The 24,012-nt window shown below is 37.7% G+C and overlaps 1 protein-coding gene across 1 annotated transcript in view; it reads left to right on the forward strand.

Annotated features, from left to right (window-relative positions):
- The window catches only part of TAFA1 (TAFA chemokine like family member 1), a gene marked incomplete at both ends in the record, with an annotated part of 212,333 nt that overhangs the window by 150,517 nt on the left and 37,804 nt on the right, over positions 1–24,012 (forward strand). The window contains one exon of the mRNA XM_084292918.1: positions 23,701–23,841. Coding sequence (XP_084149044.1) covers positions 23,701–23,841 — 141 coding nt within the window. The remainder of the gene's footprint in view (positions 1–23,700; positions 23,842–24,012) is intronic.

The raw sequence follows: 24,012 nt of genomic DNA on the forward strand, positions 1-24,012 counted from the left end.
TTCCACAGTAAAGCTAAAGGATGGAGAAGCAAACATCAGAGCTTATAAAAGCAGTCACATGAATGCCTAAAATGCCTTTTCTGAGAACAGGTACCTAGTCAGGTACTGAGCTGATTGCTGCCTGGTTAACTTCTGATTTTTACTTTGTTCCAGCTGTAAGTGACAGGACTCATTAGTTATTGGATCTCAGTGGTATTATTGTCATGGCTAATTCAAGACTTCCTTCAATAACAAGATGCCAACTTGCATTGCCACCTAATAAATGCTGACAGAAAAAAAGGGTCTGCAGATGGAAGAAATAGGGCAAAATTTGCTTCATTAGTTACTCAGTAGATATGCCATTTGATACAATTTTTATTACAAAGGTTCACTCAGCAGCTTGAGAAGTTGCTAAATTTGTGTTACTAATATTGTTCTATTTAGTCACTTGAAATACATTCTATACAAATAAATATGACATATGCTGCCATTTAAATTCACAGCTTGACATCACACTAAGACATAGAAATCTTTAAAAGAGTGATTTATTTAGAAATCTTACTATTTTATGCTGAACAAGAAAATACACATTAGAATATTGACAATATAAGGAGAGAAGGAGAAAAAAGTTTTATCATATGTCATTGAAAACAGCAATGTATTTATTCCTGTAAGCATTTCCATAGGTTTGGACAACACTGTCTTTATACTTTTAAAATCATACAACAATCACGGTGCTGTTTCTGTTATTTCTGTGTAATGTTTTACTTAGGAAGAGCAGAAATACATTACATAAAAGAAGTTGTGGGAGGAGGCATGGCAATATAGCATGGCTTTATTCATTTTATTCGTGCTTCCAGTTCAGGTAGGCACCATATTTACTCCAGATTAAACATTAATGTAACTAGGAGTAAAGCCTCATTATCTATTCTGCTCAAGCAAAAACTATCAAGGCATAATTCAATTGTTATTTTATATTCTAGTTAACACTTTTGATATTAAAAGGAATGCTTCTGCATACGTCATAAGTATACTCTGGGTTACTGAAGTTTTCAGGAAGCGCTAATTCATATTGGTTTGGGTGTTTACTTTGGAAGTAATGGGATGCAATACTGCCTTATTAGAGTATTTTTTTTTTTGGCTGGGCCCCTTCAGCTTCAACAGCCAGACACATTGATCTAGTGTTGCATGTTCCTTTGAACATTTTTTCCATCCTTTCTTTCTCTTCCTTGAAGTGTTTTGCTAAACAAACATGAAAATGATAAATCTGGGAGGCTAACATACACAGAAAGAAGCCTCTGTATGAAAAAAAATAACCTGAAGAAAGGCCTGGATTCCTGAAAAAAATAAACACTTAAGAGGCATTATGGTAGTGTCTCAGTAATTGAATCATTTATAACCCAGAACAGTGGAGAAAGGAACAATTCCACAGAATGAGCTTTTAAATCCCACTTAACCTGTTGCATTTAGAGGTTGGGATCCCTCATCAGGGACTGGAAAAAGGCTGCATGGGTGAGACAAAGGCAGATTGATTTCATGCAGTCCACAAATAAATGAAGCAGTTTTCAGCTTCAATAATTACGCAGGTAGAGTGAAGTCCTGGCATGCTTGGCACTTTCTTCAGTGGGACCTAGATTTTGCCTTGAGATTGCGTGTGGCATACAGGGACCAAATCTCCCATCAAGTTTACCACTATGAACTGTCTTGACAAGTTAGGTTTCTTTTCAAGTACTTTAATTCCTTAGAAGCATCTCAGAAAGGTACTATGGTGGATTTTGCTACATATGCTCAGAATACCTGAGGCAATTCAGAGTGACTAAGGGCTGATCCAGAAACAGAAATGTCTACGTTCTTCAGATTCTTGATGTTACTGAATCTGAACTTCAGCTTTCACAATTTTTTCTTTTTCTTTCACCATTCTATTTTTCTGTATGTTATACTCTCTGATTACTTAATTATTGCTACCAATTCTACTGTATTATGAAAGAGACCATTCCTCCCTTGTATTTTACCCATGAAAAACATTTAGACACCCCGTAATTATAGTAGGTACAGGAATGGAGAAACACCTCCATATGCGTCAGTCTTACACCCAGCTTGGGATCAAGAAGTTGAAGCTGAGCTGTGTGCTTAAAGGTATTTATCAGTGCCACTACTCAGTTAAATTGATGTGCTGGTGGTCTGCCACAATCAAAAGAAAAATAAAAGTGGACAGGAGCTAGTTTGCGAAAAGGCCTGAGCATAAGGGCATTAACCTGTTAACACATTTGGGAAACAGAATCAACATCTCTTATCCACAGTCTGAAGTATATTTAAAAACAAACAAACAAACAAACAAAACGTACAGAAGGATAACAGCTAACAGCATTTTACCTTTTCTCCATTTGCTTTGACTGGCATCATGAATCAAGCAATGTGGTAGAGAGGCCATGAGATATTCTGTAGTGACAATACCTTGTAGACATGGATGGTATTCAGCAGAACCAGCTTTCCATGAATAAAATTCTTACACTTCTGCACAAAAGCAGATGTCAAATATCTGCCCTCCACCACTTCAGATGCAATGGCCTCAGTCCACAGCTCTGTCTGAAATATTGTCACTCTGGTGATTACATTTGTGAACCTCATGGCAGTAATAGTCAAACACAAAATATGCAGTACAGAGCGTTTAATATTGCTTGGCAATTCTGTAAGAATAGTTTAGCGGAATTATATACATTTGTGCATTTTTGTGTATGCATTTAATGAACTGAGCTAAAAATATATTGAGGAACATATTTTAATGTGCTGAAAAATATAGAAAAATGTACTGCTCATGCTTAATGAACAAGATTTTTTTGTAATGGGGACTATGAGTATAACATGCAAAACCCTTTATATCTCCATGCAGACCACAAACAGGCATGCTCAGTACTGATGGCTGCAGACTTGGATGGATGCTGATGTGCACAATTGTCCACCCTGTGCATGCACATCCAGAGTTTCCGTAGGCTGACATGTATAACCATGGCTAAAATGTGTACATAAAATTGTGTTCCCCGCTGTAACATGAAATTCTTCCATGCTGCAGGCAGCCCAGTCTTAAAATTAAAAAATCCTTATTTCTGTATAACCAAGACAAATTAAAATGAAATAATGTTCATGTAATAGAGCATGTACATGGGAGAATGAGGGTGCATATGTGCAAATAATGGAATTATCTCCAGTACTACTTTTAATGTGTTAACACTATTTTCAAGAAGTGTGCTAGTTTTATCTTATTTTTATTATTTATTAATTAGCACTGAGGACTTGCTTACACTAAGTTAGGTTGGAGTAAACCTTTGAGTAATGATCTGGCAAGTCTGGAAATGTGTAACATTAATTTTTTTTTTTTTCTTTTCAAACATAAGGAGAGACTTGACTTGGAAAGAATGACAAAGCTCATAGTCCTCGGTGATGGAGAGCATGGCAAAGAGTTTCATGGGGACTAAAAAAGCCAGATGAATGGGTAGTATAATGGCAGGTGGTTTTCCATGTTGATGAAAACAGGAAAAAATAAAAGAAAAAAAAAAAAACACATACATAGGACAAAAATGACAAATGTTCATTTTAGCCTTGGGACATTATTTTGCCTTTATATTCAATGGAAAGAAGTAGGCATTTAAATTGCCACTTAAACGAGCTAAAGCCAGTCCTTGTGCATGTCCCTCACAGTACTGTTCTCTAATTAAATTATAACTACTCAATTCAAGACCTGGTTCATCCCCTAAGCAGAACATCTGCTCACTGTACTCTATATTTAACATGATGCAATGTGTGATGTGGTTAGCAACATTGTTCTCCAAATATGAATAATGGATTTGTGAGGGATCATATAAGTGAAGAACCAGGGAAAGTGATGTTTTCGAGATGTAAACTGCAGACAGAGAAGAGCACCCAGGGGAATGTGTGGTGAATTGTTTCTAGTTGCTAACAGAGGGCCGGAGACTGCAGAATAGGGTAACAGGAGTTCAAGACCAAAAGGACAGGAAGGAAATAGAGAAAGAGGCCAAGAATCATTAGAAAGCAAAGCTAGGCTATTCCTAGAGGTGATTCACCAGGGGCCACCTACTGCTCCTGCAGTGGTGAGAGAGACGTCAGCCATGTGGTGATACTGCAAAGGATGATTTGTTACAAAAGAATTGGTTATTGGGGGAAAAAAAAAAATAAAGCAGTGTAAGAACTAAGCAGACCTAAGGTAAACACCTTGAAGAATAGCAACTAATTTTTGTAGGACTCTGTTTTGGGGACAAAAACTGGATTTTCCTAAAGATGTCCAATTTGCAGCATACATGTATCTTTTACCTTTTCTACCACTCAGGTCTCTTAGCACATCTTCAAGTAGACACCCAAAATCAAGAGCTATCACAGAACAACTTGATTTAGGTATTCCTTTAGCCATTGTTGTCAGTGGAAAGCTGTCTTTTTCACAGGAGTTAAGTGCTGACATTAGGCTGCAGGTGGAGAGGTGCAGAGCTGCAGTTATATGCGAGATTGGGTGTTCAGAGGACTGTCCTGTACAGCAGCTCTTCTTGTAACTGTCATTTACTGTTCCTCAGAGACTAAAAGCATGTTCTGAATTTTTTCCAAAACAGAAATATGCACTTTTTTTTGAAGATATATATGAACTTTCTTGCAGTTTGTATGTTTTCTTTGTGAATTTTGAATGAATTGCAAGCACTTATTTTTATTCTTGTCTTGTAGTGCCTTTTCATACTAAAATCTCAAAGAGCTTGGAGAGAAAGAGAGACAAAGCATTTTATTTATGTAACTGCATTAACTGCAGAGAAATCACACAAGGCTTTGTTAGGTCCATTTGCCAGGTAAATTTCATAAAAAGTGTTCTAACTTATGTAAAGAAGTAAGAAACATATAATGCTATCTTGAGTCATGCTATGGTGCAAGCTTCTCTGCGGTAGGACACAATAACCCACAGACAAACTGCATGAAGTTTCAGGAGTGAAGAGGCAAGTATATTCATCTGGAAATGTAGCACGAATTTATGTGCAATGCAAGTACCCAAGTCAGAGTCCTGTCCCTTTTCCAATGTCTTATGCCAGCATTCAGCATCATAGTACGAGAGCATCTCCCACAAGTGGAAGGCACATTAAGACTGCTGTATTCTTTGCCTAATGGAAATAGGCTACTTGTATTTTGTTGTTAATTTTAATTCTTATAGCATACAGAAGAGTGTGAGTGATATCTGGTTTGGCTTTATGGTGGGAAACTTTGTAGAGAAGTTGATTCTTCTGTTACTGTGAATGTTCCTAATTCATCCGGCAATGAATTTTGCTGAAGTGTTTTGGCTCTTGAAAGCTTGTTTTTCCTCTTGCATACACACCAAAATCAGCTGCTATCAGGAAGCGATGAATGAGGCTATGATGGATGTCATGGTATGATGTCTGGGTTAGGTGGTCCATAACTGTATGGAAGACTTTCCAAAGTCTGTGAGGTAGCAGCCATTAACTAGACCTTGCTATTCTGTGGCACAGGGTGTCCTGTGGGACAAAGAGAAATAGAGGATACTTCCCGGAAAATAATCTTGATGAGGTGGTGTCTGCTACTTTATGGAATGACTGAGTTTTCTTAGGACACTGTTTCATTCCTACCTATAGGGAATTCAGTCAAAATTTGGTCAGATTTGGTTTCATCTCTTGCCTCTGACCTTTGCAATCTTGCACCATTTGCATCTTTTGCAACGATGATTGCTATTATCTTTTGTAGAAATTACTGTAATCTTTCTCTTTTTTAAAAAATAATCAACAGCCCAAAGTACTGAGACTAGCTCAAACAGCCACTTTAACAAAACCTATATTTCTTCAAGAAGTTGCAGTGCAGTTTTACATTGTTTTCTTTGTTGTTGTTGTTTTGCTTTGTTGTTGTTGTTGTTTTGCTTTGTTTTTAATGCCCAAGTGCTTACTCTCTGTCCCTGAAGAATCAGAAACAAAGCCATAAAACCAAGATCAGTTGTCTGGAAAGCCCGTAAGTTAGATAAGTGTCAAGAAAGGAGCAGAGATATCAGTCCATCATGCTGATGACCATCTCACGGAATTCACAGCATGATAAAAGGAATTTCTTACTGAGTGAGGGTCAGTGAGTGAGCTAAGAGCTAGTTTGTCTGGGGCATTGATCAGTGCATATTTTCAATCTTCCTAAATATCATCCCTTTTGAAGCAGTCACAGCTAGTAATTTATTTAGGACACAAAACCTCTAACATAAACAAGGATTAATCTTGGAAGAAAACTAACAGAGACAACAGCTTTGTGCCATTTCTTTTGTTTGTATAATTAATGTTCAACATTAAATGTTCACTCGGCTGATACATGCATGGTACCAGCAAAGTAAATTCATTCAAATGCAAACAGTTTCTCTTGTATTGTTTTTGGAACTATACGGTACATTTGTTCAGCTCCCTGGTAATACTTTAAAAGCTAATTACTTTGAAAAGTAAACAAGTATGCAAATATACATCAAGAAGTGCCAATTGGTTGTTTTTGAGGTTTGGGGTTGAAAGAGCCCAAGAAGTGAGAACTATGAGTTTGCTGAATTACTGACAGTGCTGCATTTTCTATTTTCTATTGTAGCTCTCTGCAGTATTTTTTTTCTATTGTCAGCCCCTACAATAGTTTCTTTATCCAACCTAGTTCAAAAAGAATTGGAATCAATGCTTCAAGATCGTGCAAATTTTCAGCTGAAGCAAGTCAACAAAACTGATAGTAGGGAGGAGACCACAAATGCCCAGGAGATTTGATCTGTTTGGAAAGCAGCAAGCAGTGGAATATTTATGCACAAATTGAATAGACCTCACAGATAGCTTCCCTACACTGGCTGGGGATGATAGGCTTTTGATCATTGCAATGAAAACATGAAGGAACAAAGCAGGAAAGGAGAATGAGAATTTTGGGGCAGCTGTGTCCCATTGTGCTTCTTCCCAGCCCAGCTTTTCGTTGTGCTGTGCACTGAGATGAAAGGTCTCAGGGCTAAGGATTCCCTTCCTGACTCTGCCTTTGCTGAAGCTCAGAACTAAGAGCTCAGGAGCGTAAGTGTTACAAGCACGTGTACTTTCGGCTCCATGTCTTCAGCTCTGACACCATTATCTTAGAAATAACTGGGAAGGAAGGTACACAAATTTATACTTCATTAGTTGCTAGTTAAGTCAAACATCTTAGTTGCTTGTTATGCCAGTGAAACGTCTGCATCCACATGCTCTCACCAGTCCTGCCTTGGGCAGAAAGGCCATGCACTCATCTTTGCTCCTCACAGGTCCCCATCAGGAAGATGGGAACTGTAGTTGTTCCTTGGGTGCTGTCCTGACTGTATTTTACAATACTCCCGAGCATAATCAGCAAATGGAAGGACAAAGTTAAACCCTTCCAGATCTAGCCATGACCTTAGGTTTTTCAGTAATAAAACTATCTATGTAACACTTAGATATGCACTGGACAACGTCAAGCATCTTTTCAAAGGGAGATAAGACTAACAATTCATGACCTTGATATAAGGAAATTCCTGGTCCATGTTCTTATGTGAGCAGCCAGATTATGAAGTCACTCACTCAAAATCTGGGGCAAGCAGCCTCAGCATCTCCTGACAAAGCAATTACCTGGGACCAAGTGCTATCTCACTGAGTTAGAAACCTCACAACAAAGACCATCTCTTGGTCTAAGAAACTTCAGACATTAGATTTCCTTTCCAGCACCATTAGTTCTCTGGACTGCCTCTTGGTATGAAACTGTGATTGCATATCCCCATCTCAGAATGGTGATTAATATTCCAGTTCCAGTAGGGCTGAATATTAGTTATTGCTGTGAAAAGTATCCGATCCTGAAAACATTAACATATATATTCAGACATTGTGCAAGTGAGTTGTCTCACAATGTGAATTATGCTTTCTAAATAAGGGGACTAAAATGCATGTGACTTTGAGGAGGAGACTGTAATATCGAAGGAGGAAATGTCTTCAGTGAATTTTCTACTGATTTCAGGAGCTTACCTGCTCCATGGAATGTATAAATTATTGTAACATGTTCAGATGAAATTTGTGTAATCAGAAGTATTTCAGAAGTATTTTTCTGGATACACTAATATGTCAGAACAATAATTTTTTGGATGTTTTCTGTGGGCTTCTCTTCGTGGCAATTGAAATAAGACCCACGTCCTAAAGCTATTATTGTAGCAACATGGATTTGCTGGCTGCATTACTTGTTCACAGATGGTTAGCCTTTGACATAGCAATGAGATTGTTCACTTCTGCAAGATGTTAGCACAGATCAATAAGAAAACTGTCTTACAGAAAGAACACCTGTTTCACCTGTTTGTCAACCAAGCCTGCCTTTAAGGTATTTCAGATATTACATTCTCGTTTGTTCAGTGGAGAGCCAGTAGTTTCCTGGCTGCAGGGTTAAATTCCCTCTTTTCTAGTGTGGTGTTTGATAGCAGTAAGAAAACTCTCTTTGGAAAAAGAGGGAAACCTGCATCTTTACCGTGTTGGATATCCTAGCAGGTTTCAGCTCTTTTCCCCTTCCTCCATTTTGAGCTGTAAAGGTAGCACATGTGCTAGTTTTGTGCCAAGCAAGAAAACGCCTTCATCTTCAGGGTTTTAAAACAAATATTTGGGGACAGCTCTCTCCAGGTTATGCCTTGTAGGAAACATGGTCCCTGCCCATTTACTACTGATGTTAAAATATGTGTTGTAACAGATGACTCATAATACAAAGAACCAGAAAAGTCTGAAAAACAGGCAAAGGAAATAGTGTGAGTAGAACTGGAAAAATGTGAACTAATATATCTGGGGAAAAGAAGTATTCAACTATTAATGCTGGAAAATTGCTAGCTGTTACAGTGGAGATGAAAAAAAAAATGCAGGAATGTGATGGCATTTTCTCAAAGAGCAAGAGGTAATAGTCTCTTTCTGAGTTGCCTGGTTGAGAACACTGCTGGAAAGCACAGAGCACCATTTCAATTAGATACGGCATTCCTCTTCCACCCTCAGACTGTTGGCTAGTTTTTCTATTACATAGCAGCTGTCTCTGTTTCTATCTATTGCTTGTTTTTCATTCCTTGTCTATCTCCATAGTGCCTATGTGCCTAAGCAATAATAGATAAATGCCTGCGTGTCTTGTAGTTTACATGCTGATGCTCAAATATTTTTGAAACTTGATTAACTCATGTTTGTTGTCTATGTTTCAACTAAGTATACTGTACTGAAGAACAGACTAGAGATAAATGCTGGGTTGGGAAAAGAGGGCAGATTTCCTGTCTTAAATGGAGACAATAATGCTCCTCAACTTAAGAGCACAGAATTTTTTATTACTGTTAATAATAATGTTGTTATTAGATAGTAGAATCCTAAAAACATCAGTACCAGTGATGTCAATGATGCAGAGAAGAGCTATAGACATAATTAAGGTGTTGGAGGCAGGCTTATGAAGAAAGATGAAGAGAAAGTAGAAAATGCACAGCTTGGCTAAGTGGTGATAATGATGATGGGGGATGTGATGACCATCTAAATGTATCTGACATCTGTAAACATAGAACAGGGAGTAGTAGTGTTCAGTTGGTCATAGCATTACAATTAGGGTTAATGAGGAAAACTGAGCAAAAGAAAACAACAGAACATTTTTTTGCTGTTGAGCCCAACAGTAGATCACATTAGATGCTAGAATGGTATCTTCAGAGGATCCCTGGTCACACCAGCAGAAGCCCAATTCCTTAAATAATGTGAAAATAAATTGAGCAAGATGGTCATGAGTGTGCAGAGTGAAACATTTTGATACTGGGAAAGGACTGGGAAAGATGACTTCTTCTGCTTCTGATTTCCAGCACTTTGTTAGAAAGAGTTGGCAGAGATCCTCTATTTCTAGTTTGTGGGCATTTTTGATTATTTTATTTGTAATGTGGGCCCAGTTTAAATTCAGTATTATCCAAAACTTTCAAGATTGGAAACTCAAGTGAAAAGGGAAAGGGAGGGCTGAACTGAGAATGGATATAATGAAGCTGTCCAAAACTGTGAAGCTTTCAAATTCTGAGGCCAAACCAACACAGAACAGTCCCTGCTACCCTGATAACTGAACCCAGACAGACATATTTAAGCTAGGAGCCTGTCACAGGCTTAGAACTTCATGAGGGAGTCAAAATGTCCAGATGTTTCTTGGTTTTGGTTCTGTGTCTCTTAGTATGGCAGAGGTGGTTTGGGTGACTGTGGTGAAACTGGAGTGGGAGCCTTCAGGACATTAGGGGAGTTTCTTTGGAAGGGTTAACCTGGAGGAGCAGACTCTGGATGCCCATGAACCCCATGGAATGTCAATTAAACCTGAGATATCTAAAGCTAAGCATCTGCAGCACATCAGATTGCTTTTCCTTAGGAAGTTGCAGTGTATGCATAAAGACATGTATATATATTTTTGTTGTGAAATGTATTGTTTGGATTCTTTGGTGCTGGAATTGAATTATTTTCTTTTTCCCCATGTAAAATGGCTCCTCTGTTTTATGACTCCAAGAGTCATAGTTAAAGTAAGCGATGCTTGGATTTCCTTCTCTGTCTCAACTTCAGCTTTCAGGATACTCTCCCCTTTTTGATGAACATATGAGTACATAGTAAGGTTTCTTGGCTGTAATATTGTATGGGAATAAAAGTGGAAACCATTAGCTAAAAGTAGATAAATAATATGACTTATAGCCCCCTTGCGACAGAGGGATTTTATCTTAAATTGAAATGTATTGATATTTGCCAATGAAGCATCAGTATTTTTCACCAGAAGTGTTTTAACTAAAAAAAAAATCTGTTGAAAAAGAAAACATTAATTAAGAAAAATCCTACCTCATATTCTCAGAGATAGTATTTGGATGAATACTGATCACTAACAAGGGTAAACAGGAGAAAGAAAAACATGCATGTTTTCTGTCTGGCCTCTCTGGTTCTGCTAACTGCAGAGCTCCCAGCACACTGCTGCTGTTTAACTAATAAAAAATAAATTAATATAAATTTCAAGCCAATGCTGTAATGTATCACACATTGCTTTCAAAGTAGGAAATTATTTGCTCACTAGACTTCATGCATTTCCATTCAAGTATGCAGCCCTTTTTATTCGTATTATAAGGGAACAGAGTGAATGAATTGCACTTGTATTCAAAGAAGCAGTACAAATCTGAGCAGGAGCCAGATGATCAATTATCAGGAGGTAGTATTGTATTGTGTTGCTCACCAGGAGCTTCAACAGAGACAAGAAATTGTCAAAGAGAAAACATTCAATGCCGTTACCAAAAAAAAAAAAAAAGGTAAAAAAGGTAAAAAAGAGAGAGAGGAATCAGAGTAAATTGTGGTTTGAATGTCATTTCAATTGTATGCTGAGAGCTGGAGTGGAAAGACAGAGCAAATCAAGGTAACAGGAAATAAAATATTGCTCATCAATAGCAGTAGAAGGAGAGAGACATCAAAATATGGAGACTTGCACAAGAAGGCAACTCAGGATAGTGACTATTCAAAAATGTAAGGGAAAGGAGTTCTTGGGAATCATTAAAGCAGTTTGGGAAAAGAGAAAATCTGTCAGACTTGTGTGTGATATTAATGTCACCAAAACAAGACAAAAAGAAGCAAATATAAGGAGGCAAAGGTTATAATGAAATAAAGTATTGTCCATTGTCCTCTCCTTAAAATGCTGTTGAGAAGGCAATCACTCTTCCATAAGGCTTCCCACAGAAGTAGCCACAATGATGAGATGAAACTTGGAACAGTGAGGGCTGGATCCCAGATCACCTTCTGCATCTCTTCCTTACTTAGACCTGGTTTGGTCCTGACCATATGTAAACCAGGTAAATTATGTTTAAATCTGGTTGAAATAGATTATGCTGGGAAATAAATTTTTAAAACTTTTCTACTTATAATCATGGTATTGTAGTCTGAGAATTAAAATATGGCTATTCACTTACTCAGTCTGTAACATTTACTTAAGTATTTGACTAAATACAGTCCAGTAATGAACATACTATAAATTCTGCAGGCTGGAGTCTACTAGGTTCTTCTGCTATAGGTAATGCATAGAGTGTAAAATGCCTACCATGCAAAACCAGCTGATGGCTTCTGTCCCTTCAGTTCCACTTTCTGTCTTTCTGTAGCATTGTACAGTCACTTCCCGGAGAAGATATGATTTTCTACACAAGTATAGGACCAGCTGCTGGTCGTCACGGTGTGAATGACTCCAGGAATATATATGGCGTGGGATAATGTGCACGCTTGTCCACTGAAAAATGACTGAGAAATGATGGCCTGACATTGCTTAGCTGCAACAGAGTTTGGAATTTACTGCTGCTGCTCATGGCACACAGCACCTGTACAGTGACATTTTCATTACATATGCCATAACTTATGGTCCTTTGTTTTCCTATTTGTGAATTTTGTAACACGTGCTAAACCCCATTGACAAAAATGTTACTGCCACTATAGCAAGACAACCCATCTGCAAGAGATCCCATTTGAAATATCTACACTTTGATCCCACCCTACCATGTCAGTTTTATACATCGGCCAAGTTCTTTCAGTCTTGTTCCTCCGTGTTATTTTATTTACTGCCATTCTTTGGAAGATTAATGCAGCTTCGGCACTGGTAATAATTCTCTGTATCAGTCTGTCTTCAGTATCTATGCAATCCTGGCTCTTCATCGCTGTACGTTCTTTATGGAGAACATTACTTTCACCACCCCTTATCTAACTACTTCATAAAAAACACCTCACACATTTATAAAGCATGACAAGAGCATTACCATAAACTATGTTACTCTGTTCAGTAAACATATCATAGACTCTCCATAGGCTAATTACCTTAGTGGAGAAAATTATCTGGGGATGAATTTATCTGCGGCAATCATATCAAATGACAGACTGTATAGAATAGCATTGTTCTGCTTTTCCACAAGTGTTTAAGGTCCCTACATCATTTTGTTTTCACTGAAAATCTAGATTTTAAAATTTATTATTGCTGTTCTTTTTAATTGGTAGATTTGTGTATGAATATTTAAAAAAAAAATAAAGCAGAAGTGCAAGATTTTGGGGTACCATATTAAACATATAAAGGATATGTTATGAATATAATCAGAGCAATTTGTAGTCTCTTCTGAAGTGGATAGGGAAAGGAATACAGTTTACTGATCTGGAAAGTGAAGATCCATGAATAAAAGGATTGGTCAGTTTTAGAGTTCTGGAAACGACAAGGTGCCCAGGAAAAAAATGTTGGATCCTGGTAAAGCCCAAGCAAGACAGACTGACAGGATCAAACAGTGCATAGTGCTTTTCATAGCAACTGCTTTTCATGAACTTCTTATGTTCATTTCTCATCAGCATATGTACCTAAATCACATGTTTCTTACCAGTCTATTTATTCCATCTTTTACTCTGTCTCTTTTCTAAGACTCATTTAACTTAACATTGTTCTTTGGATGCCTTTTTCTGGCATTGTTTAGGAAAAAAATACTTTGAGGCCCTAAGAATAATATTGTGTGGTTCACCCACAATTTTTTTTAGGATATTTTCAGGCCTAATTTCAGTACAGATATTCACTGCATGCTGGCAAGGAACTGGAGATGTCAATAGCAGAAATGTTCATTTCTCCACAGTTTTGTTAGCATCATAGGTCTTTTTTATCTCTAGTTTATACTGCTGCCTGCAGTTTAAGTTACAGGAGGAGCCCTACCTGAATGCAGGCATAGTATATCTATTTTCCCACACTATTTTTTCTTATCCTCTCTGACAAATCAAATATTAAATTTTCCAAACCACCCAAGTGACTAAGGGCACGATTTTTTAAAAGATATTTCAAGATTTTCTGCTCAGCCTTTCCAGGTCTACATCATTTAGAAAAAAAGAAATCCCATTTACAAATGATCTAGACCTTTAGGAATGTAATATCTCACTGAGAGTCAATGAAAATTAGAGTCATACTGCCTATTACTTTTTGAAATGGAACTTAAGTTATTTCTCCAAAATAATGTTCTCTTTCCGAGTTGTTGAAGTCCTGCCTCTTTATACATTTCTTAATGTCATCCTAAAGCTGTAAATCCCACCAAAACTTCTAATTTCTAGCCTCTATGTCTCCAAGTTGCTGTAAGCTGATCTCCCTTTGAAGTAGAAAAATCTCATTAAAAGACTGAAGATCCTGACTAAGAGGTTGTTGGATTCTCAACTGCCTCATGGGTTACATCTCTGCTTTTTGTAGTTCATCTATACAAGAATGCTAATAGCACCTATTACAATGCACTTTCAACACTCCCTGTGACAAAAAAAGCAATCAAATGTACAGGGTATGTGTATGGTCCTCTGCAGGCAGTGCTGCCTGACAGCTCTCCCTCTGCTGTCTATCAGGGACAGCGGGCACAGGCAGTAGGTGGGATTTTCTCATAAACTGTCATTTTTGTCTAAGGGGATACAGTACGCATGCATACAAAATTGTAATTAAGGCTACCGATAACTCTACTTCAGTAACAGCTAGAAGCAAATTCCTCATCAGCATTCCTCTCCAGCCACTCTTGCCCCGTTGTCCTCTTGAATACTTCAGCCAGTGTTGGTTAGTGCACTGCCATTTGAAATGCAATGTGCCAGAGGCAGTAGCTGCTCGAAGCCTGCCTTGTTTTTCTGGATACCATTTTTTCCTTTGATTCATTTTTAAGAGATTTTTTTTTTTTTTTTTTTTTTTTTTAATATGCATAAGAATAAGGTCCTGTGCAAATTTCTCAGGAGATCAATTTGCAAGGCTCTTTAGTAGAAAGACCTATTCTCTAGTGTGTATATTGGTTTGATATGGAAATCCATAAGCCTGCCCTAGATCCACCCCCATCTTATACACTGGTGTGCTCTGGGCTTTCTTTGTGAATTCAAGAGCAGAAACCATACAATTTCTTCTTTTCAAAAAATACTTATTTTTAATTTCTGCGAATAAACCAGTTCTTGAGGATCAGAGTCTACTCTGGGTGTAAGTATAAGAATTGGTAAATCTCTCAGATAAAAAACCTCCTGTGGCTGATGGGAGAGCATTAGTAGAAAATTGTAAAAGACTACAAATCCATGTGTTAATTAGAGCTTTGCATATCCCTGCTTTCCCTGTTATACTGAACGGGAAATAAAATACAAATGGAAAAAAAAAAAAGATTTAGTATTCAAATGAAACATTAACAGTCCTCTGAACAACACACTTTAAAGGTATTATTTTCTTCTAGAAATTCTTGTTGTTATGGATTTTTTGTAGAAAAGTTTGATTTCATGGAAACGGCCTTTTCTATCAAAAAAATGAGTCTTAGAAAACTAGCTTGTAACAGTGTAAATAGCCAGGGATGCCTGTACTGAGAGCACATTGACCCCCCTAGGTTTTGAATGCTGACTCCGGAAACTGTCAAAACTTCTGCTTCCTATGAAGAACTGCTTTGTCCAGCAGTTCTTCTCCAGACTCGGACCACATGTGCCACAGATCTACATGAACAAAGATGATAATATTTCTGGTCTTACTAGAAATAGGGTCATTGTATCAGTGGTCTAGGAATTAGGGCCTGAGCCAAACGTGAATGTTGCACCACCACCCACCAGGAAAGAAAAGTCCTTTGCCTCACAGCCAAGCTCTGAGCTCCACGGGTAATCTTTAAGTGACCTAGGTGTTAGAAGAAGCTTCAATAGCAGCTTGAAATAAACCAGAAGATGCAAATCCATAGGAAACCAAATTTTGTTAGCCACACTCCTCATGGAACTACTTGTTCTGGTCTTTTGTAAACAAATATCATTTTCTTTGGAGGAGACACCCCATGTCTCCAGGACCCTCTCATAGCAACAACTTTTAAGGAAGTAATATCCCAGCCTAAAACTTAATGACCCACAGCGGGAATCACTTATGTTGCTGCTGTTGCATAGTGTTCCCACACTGAAAATAATATATGTGCCACATAATGAACATTGAAAATACTGAATATTAATGAAAATATAAATATAAATTTAGGAAATAGACCAGTATAGTCTTATTCTGATCCCCTGGGCAAAAAAATAATGCAGTGTATAACCAGGAGGCTCACAGAGCATATGTAGTGGGTTACAAATTGCCACGGTTACTGTAATTCCACATATAATGAGTAGCCCATGAATCTATTTACAATAGTTTTCATAATCGGCAAGAATTAAGTATGAGTTAGAAATCAGAATTCTGGCTTAATGCTAAATTTTGGTCCATTTTTTTGATCGTACCTTTGCGTTACTTAAACCTCATAAGCCAAATTCAACTGTTCTGTAACTTGATGGGAACTGATGGCACTCCAGCAACTGAGCTGCAGTTAGCCTCAACCCCATAAAAATGAATAAAAACCCTGAGCCTGATTGCTTTGCAGCCATTGCCACTCTCCAAGTGCAGAACGGCACGCTCCTCTGAGTGCAGAAATGTGTCCTGTAAACTTGATCCTTTTCTTTCTGGAGCAGATACAGTATGTATACTGGGGGTTGGACCCAATGATCTCCTGAGGTCCCTTCCAACCCCTATAATTCTGTGATTCTGTGATGTCAGTACATTATATGTAAGATAAAAATTGAAGTATAATTGCACTGTGGCTATGATGAGTCTTTTATTTGTTCACTTATGAAGTGGCTCATGGAGTAGCATGGGATTTTGTTTTTCCATCTGTTACATATTCCTGTCAGGAGCAAAAATGTTCTTTTGTAAGTAATATAGTAGTAGCTTATTATTTCTTAGAGTAAAGTAAAGTATAGTATTTTCCCCTGAGCGCAATGTAGTCTGTAGTTCTGGCACATTAGCTGGCATAAACATTTTGATTAAAGCTTATGAATGTATTAATTACACCTGGGAAGTTTCCAAAGCTTATTCAAACTACAAACTCTTCAAACCACTGCTCCCAAATCTGAATTCCTTTCAGCAACTGTAGAAGTGTTTGTCACAGGATTGTCTTTTCTTTTTCTAGAATGTTTGTATAAAGAAATGAGGTAGCAAGTGTGCAAATTTTTTTTTCCCACTAGTTTCAGTAAGTCTTTAAGTGTCTGAAGATTTATAACTTCCGTGTTATTAAACATTTGTTTGCAGTCTGAAGGTCTGAAGAACTTTAGTTCTCTTTAAAGATTTCTGTGACATCCTGGGTCTAGGAACATCTGCATGTACTCAAGCATTTATCAGAACAATGTCACTGGGCATATGACCTCAAACAGGATGACAACACTGGAACATACACTACCTAGATGAGGCTGTATAAATAAATAGAGCTATCAAAACTGGTAATATTTCTAATGCTGTTTTGAAAGGACTTGGTTCGTATGACTTCCTTTGTTCATATTCCTAAAGTGGGTTGCTTATCGTGTAACAGAGGGCAGAATTTGACCAGCAGAGCATATATAGTTGTTTGGGTATCACTATTTTTTTGCAAGTAACACAAACAAGTTCTTACAACAACCTTCAACCAGATTAAGTTGCACAGTGCACTGAAGAGGAGATAGAAGAAAATGCAGCAGAGAGTCTGAATTCTAAAATCACTGGGCATATGATCCCAAAGAGAAAGGCAGATCTTATCTATCAGCTGTCTGTGCCTCTGCCAAACAACCCAAGAAGCCTCACCTAAGCACAGCTTTGCTCATGCATTCATGCACGCATGCATTCATTATGGCTGACCTGCCCTACAAAGGTCCATTAAGTGGAGCTCATTTCAAGCACAGATGGTCCTGAATAGCTTAATGTCTGCCTGGTGGCCAGAATAAGTGAATTCTTGATGGTCTTAGACTTCTGATCACATCCATGCAGCCAAGGAGCAAATGAAAACATGTTTATCATTTTGATAAACAACCTATCTCATTGCTGCAGGATGCTCCATGTAACTCAGCAGAGTCAAATACTATTAAATTGTCATCACTGTCAAAGAGAGAACGTATAAGTTTTTCTACCTGAGTCATAGTTAATGACTTCCACAATGTATAACACAAATAAGTACTGGTGTTTGCCTTTTTAATGTTTGTTTACTGATAAGTTCAGGCTCTGCTAGAACACAGAGGTGAGTTATAATTTTGAAGTGCAAAATATGCTTTTATTATTACCTCTCAGCTAGAGATATAAAAAACAGAGATGACTAGAAGATGGCTTTTTGGCTTCTGCCAGGCATGCACTCAGCCCCTATTGCTGATTAGATAGTTTAAATCACAGCCACCCACAGTTGGTTCATACTTATGATAAAATATTTCACTCTGCAGTGTGTAAACTCAAGGTGGCTTTATAACAGAGATAAAAATGAACATGTTTTCAGGAGTTAGGTGTCCTCCATTTGGAATTAAAACATTTGCAGGCAGTAACAAACAGTTGTCCCTGTCTTATACGAAGAATGATAGGTATTTTCTGTACTTCAATATTTTAAACCTATGCAGAACAAAGACTTCCAGTAGGAAATACAAAGACAGTCTTAATGCTGTAGATAGCTGCAGTCTTTGACAGAAGAAGCTAATTCCTTTCCAGAAGCTAATTCTGTCCCTCTTGCTTAGGTAGGCAGCAAATTTCCTTTATGCAAAGTTCAGGGCAATCCGTGAACTGAGCACTCACAAAGGGTCAGCTGCTCTTACTATCAAGTGCTGGTAATGTTCAGTGTGAAAAGGATGCAAGTCACATTAGGACATTTCCATTCACCTCCAAAGGTTCTTGAAGAAAGAGCAAAACTATTCCCGATCTGTGAGGTCGTATGTATTTCTAATCTTTTCCTGATTTTCTTGGGGGAGGGTGAATACCAAAAAAACAAGCAAGCAAAGCCTTCTTTCTTCCCTGGTGGGTAATGCAGCCACTTTGTGGGATGTAACCGTCAGCAAGACATCCAGAACACTCTTACTTAGAGGATTTTAGGGTGCTTTCCTCTCCTACTAAAGTTGGTAGCAAATCCTCTATTGAATTCTATGAGTTGGATGAGACTGTTATTGTAGAAACAAAGCCAGAAGCCATATTAGCTCGGTAGACCATAAACCGTTAAAAAAATAACCCTTTCCTATTGTTTGTGACAAAGATTCAAACTTTTTCTGCACTCAGCCTGTCAGGTTAATAATCCACATTTTTATTTAAGACCCTAAATATTCATTTATAACAGATGGGAATGGCTCCAAGGGAGCTGCTACAGTTTTGAGTCAATAATCCATGTTTTTTAAAAGTCCATAAACTTATAAATACATATATATATAGATATATATGTATTTATATATTATATATATAGTATATATTATATGTATATGATTTGCCTATATATATATGTATATATATGTTTGGTCTACCATCCAGGTCAACCCTGATATACCCTACAAAATGTCTGAGTATTTCTTCCTCTCTTCTTTAAAACAGGCTGTTACACCTGTACTAATTGTACATATTGCCACCTTCAGTGATTTGTAAAAGATCTGATGATGACAACCGATTATATTACTTGGGATCTTTTCTCCTTCCCATAAGGATAATGGCAACTAAAAGGGGAGATATGCTGGTTTCCAAATTTCAAAAGATGTCCTAAGGCCTGAAATCCACATTTACCCAGCAGGATTGGAGATGTCATTTTTGACCAGACACCAGTGTTGTTTCAATAAAATTTACTCCTTGGGTGAGGATATCTTTAGTAAGCAATATCAAGCTCTAGGCAGGTAAACAAAATGTACACTTTGTCCAAATGCAATGCTTCCTGTGAACAATACCTTTTGGGCATTTTTTTTTCTTTTCCTGCTAACTAAAAGTTGACACATGTAATATTAACACCAAAACAGCAAACAGCATCAAGAAAGAACAAATGTCATAATGCACCTGTACTACCCAATCTTTGTACTCTGCAGCATGGAAGTCCAAAATGTTGTCTGTGCACTGTTAAAGGCTAAGAAAGTCGGAGTAGTAGTTTTATTAACAATTCACCTCTTGGCAATGTGCAAGGTTGCTACTTCTGTGTTACATCTCCCATGGACTGGTTTCAGTAGAATTAATCTCTGATATTAAACCTGAGAAGCTAGAGCAACTAGACAAATGGAAGTAAGGGAAAAAAAATATTTGTTTTCTTTTGCTCAAGGAAAATATTTCCAGCTATGCTTCTGCTTATATCTCCATCTGAGAAACAGAAGGTGTGGGAAAACACATTTCATAATCTTTAGTATTAGCAATATTGTGGATATAGTGATCTGTTTTCTAGACAATGTGTGGGAAATACAAAATCAAATAATGTTTAACCATGTACACTGATGCTTTCCAATGTCAGGCCATGGCACAAATTTCTGAAGCTCCATACCATATTTTCCTGCTCTGCAAAATCAACCTTCCTACTGGTGGGGATTATTTTACCATCAGAAAGAAGTCACATCCAAAATCAAAGCCAACAAGGCCTTGAGCTCTCTTCAAATTTATGGGGGATAAGTATCCTCACTATAATTGTTGTATATGTGGTTCAATAAATACAGTAATCAGAAGTGTGCTTTTTCAATGATTTTTTTTAGCAGTCTCACTGTGTCCATTTGTATTTATCTGAGCATTATATTCTATTCCTATTTTGTGTGTGGCTTTTAAAAAGTGTAACATGTATGTGCAATGTTGTTAAAATATATTCCAACAAAACTCAGTGCATGTAATGCTGTCCAGTGATGGTTAATAGGTAAAGTGTGTTTTAACGGAAAAATCTGATCCTATGTAACAAATTTTTTAGGAAAATGGGTGTGTAACACACATAACTTTCTCCATGTGAGATGGATTTTTTCTTCTGTGTCAGCACCATAAAGGGTCTTTTTATTATTGTGATTATTATTTTCATTACAGCTACAGTCAGCACAGTTTAAAGCTTCAGTTAATGTACTTAACTATCTAGTGGTAACAAAAGGAGGTTTTTTGTTTGTTTGTTTGTTTGTTTTTTGCTTTTACAGTTTTGTTATGTTTTGATGCTCCTAAGCATCTATACATTTTGAGTTAAATTCTTTATTGCTGCCACAACTTGAGTTTCCACATAAGAATTAAAGGTTTTATAAAGCTCATCAACTACAACCCATTATTTTGAATGGATAACCAAATGAGCAAGACTAGCTCATGTGGTTATTACTACTCATACAGGAAATTAATAGAGAAAATGAAGCATTTAGCTTATTCACAGATATTTACCACACAGTATATGTAGTCTAAAATTAAAAATACTTATTACTGTGTACATTATCTTTATTGTCGAGTTTTCTATCAATAAAATCACAAATCTCTCTTCTCTTAGGACATGACCATAAGATGAATCAAACCAATGAGAATCTTTTTATTGCTTTCAATATGATTTGGATGGGGGAACAGGGAATTTAAGTGATGAATTACTTCATAGAAAGACAAAGGCATTTGGGGCTGAGTTGATTGTCACAATTCCTCTTATTCCTGAGAGACAATTAAACGACCTTTTGTCAGACAAAAGCTTTCTGAATTGTTGGGATCTCTCTTCTGTGGTACCTATTGGCTTTGAAAAAAACTGTGTCAGCAGGCCAAATACACCTAATAAGTAATACATGAAGCAGCATCTCTCTCCAGATGAGTTGAATATTTACTGCAGTCAATCTTGTCTCAGGCTTGTGGATGCATCGGTCCTTAACCTCATGACCATGCAACCTAAGCTCATTTACCTTAATGGATATTCACCAGCTTTGATTCACTGACTCACCCTGGAAGGTCAGTGATTTGAAAACTTAATAATATAAAACATTTCCACACATTGTGGAGTATTTCTTCAATGGTAGTTGTCATGCAACTTAATATTGGGAGTACACTTTCAAGCAAAATGTCATTCCTATTTCGTGGCAAGACCTGCCTGGATGGCCTTTTGCCAGGCAATACCCACCTGAATGGCCTGGACGGCCTTTTCAAGGCCTTTCAAGGCCTTAAAAGTCAAGAAAGAAAAAGCAGCCTCAACACGACCATTACAGATTTACTGTATGCAGCACTGGGTTTTATGGTACAGATGAGAGCGAAGACACAGCTCCTGTAGGCAGGTGGGAAGGTAGGAGGGAACATTTTCTCAGCTCACAGCACCCTCGGTGGTGCCCTGGCTGTGAGGCCCTCTCAGACAACAAAAAGCCTGCCTTGTCACTGTCTGCCTCCTGTCATGAAGTTGGTCAGGAGGGAGAGGATGTCTGATCCAGAGTGACTGACAGAGCGAATCACAGGACACAAGGGTCTCTAAAAAGAGATCTATCATGTCTCCAACATAACCTTTGGACTGTACCTAGAGGCCATCTGGTCAGCCTTCCTGTCCCAGCTTCTCCTCTCCTCTGCCTTGGCCTGGCAGAAGTTACTCTTGCCTTGTTTTGACAACGTGCAGTCAAAGGAGATTCCCTGTCTATCTACCCCAGCAGTTCACTACAGAAATACCACATTCACGGAGTCACGTAGTAACGGTACTCACTCCTGAGTGAAGAGAGGCCACTGGATTCCTCAACCTCTTCTGAAATCCTTGTTCACAGCAACATGTGGACCAGTGTCTCCACACTGCTTATTCTCCTTCCTGCCTGCAGGATTGCAGAAGTGCTCAGAAGCTGTCAAAGCTGTTTCAAAAAGAAGAGTGAATGCCAAAGATAGGAATAATGCTTTTTATGCTACCGTAAAGGCAATGTAGATTTAGTATTTTATATTGACATAAAATAATAATTTTTTTCTAGGAAACCTTTGTACTTATCCTGCTCTTTAGTATGCTCTATGTGATGTTTTCTACTAAGTTTAAAGAAGTCCTGCCAAATTTATGCTGCAATTTCATAAAGTAGCCAAATATCTGTGGGGAACAGACTGGTGCTATTAAATGCTTGGCGATCATGAGCTAAACAGAATTTGAACTAAGGAATCAGCAAATTACTGGGCAGCGTATTAGCCCACTGTGGTGTCTCATCTTCTCTCACTACACTGCTGAGGTGAACGGGAATAGTACACGTGACACTTCATTTCTGTCATAGCATATGCCACAAATACCTGGTATACATAAACCCTAAGGCTCTACCTCTCTGTCTATCACTCCTTTGTGTTCTCCACCCAGTAAAACCATTGCAAATGTTTATAAAGGACAATGAGGGAGAAGACTAAATAAGCCTGGTGACCTTGCAAACAAAGGGAATGTTTTCTGCCTTAAAACTTCCAGTTTTGTGCATGGGGTAGGAAATGAAAAGGCTGTTGCACCATGCAGTGATTTGGAGAGGCTGATTGCCATCCACTAAAGGATGAGTACTGGCATAGAATCAAATATTTAGAGGAAAAAAAGGTTATTTTTAGATGTATTCCCTTAACCCCTGTCCTTGTATGAGAGAATATTTGGGGAAAAGGGCAACCAACAATACAAGTATAAAATCAGCCAAAAGTTATTGCATTTATGCATTCAACATAAGCATTAAGTTACCTATATTTGTGGCATACTCCATTTTTTTATGCCAGAAATTTATTGATGTCAGAAAAGTTTCTAATATATGACAAGCAAACAATATCTGTTCTAGAGGGATATTTATCTGCATTTTCTATTAAAATTGAAGCATAGCAGCATGTGCCCGTTCACACATAATGGGAGAAATAATGTCGTAATCCCAGCTGCACAGAAACTGTGCAGAGACACAGACAGTAGCATGCCCAGGTGCTTTGATTAGCCACCACTATTCTTCCTAATCAGAGTGTCAATATTCTCTCTCTTTCCCTTTTTTTTTTTTTTTTTTTTTTTTTTTTTTTTTTTTTTTCTGCCAGAAGGAGGAACGTGTGAAGTTATAGCAGCACACAGATGCTGTAATAAGAATCGAATTGAGGAAAGATCACAAACAGTAAAATGCTCCTGTCTACCTGGGAAAGTGGCTGGGACTACAAGAAACAGACCTTCCTGTGTTGATGGCAAGTAGCTCCTCCTGTATATATGTGTCTGTATCTGTACCATCCAGTAAGCAGCTTTAAGTCTATAGAGTATGCATAGGAATTTTGTTGTGTTATCTGTTAATGAAACAGGAAAGCTATCAGCACAAGCATATATTTGAACCAGCTTGCCTGTTACTTTCACACGTGGTA

This window comes from Netta rufina (genome assembly GCF_964035555.1).
Source record: "Netta rufina genome assembly, chromosome: 10".
NCBI lineage: Eukaryota > Metazoa > Chordata > Aves > Anseriformes > Anatidae > Netta > Netta rufina.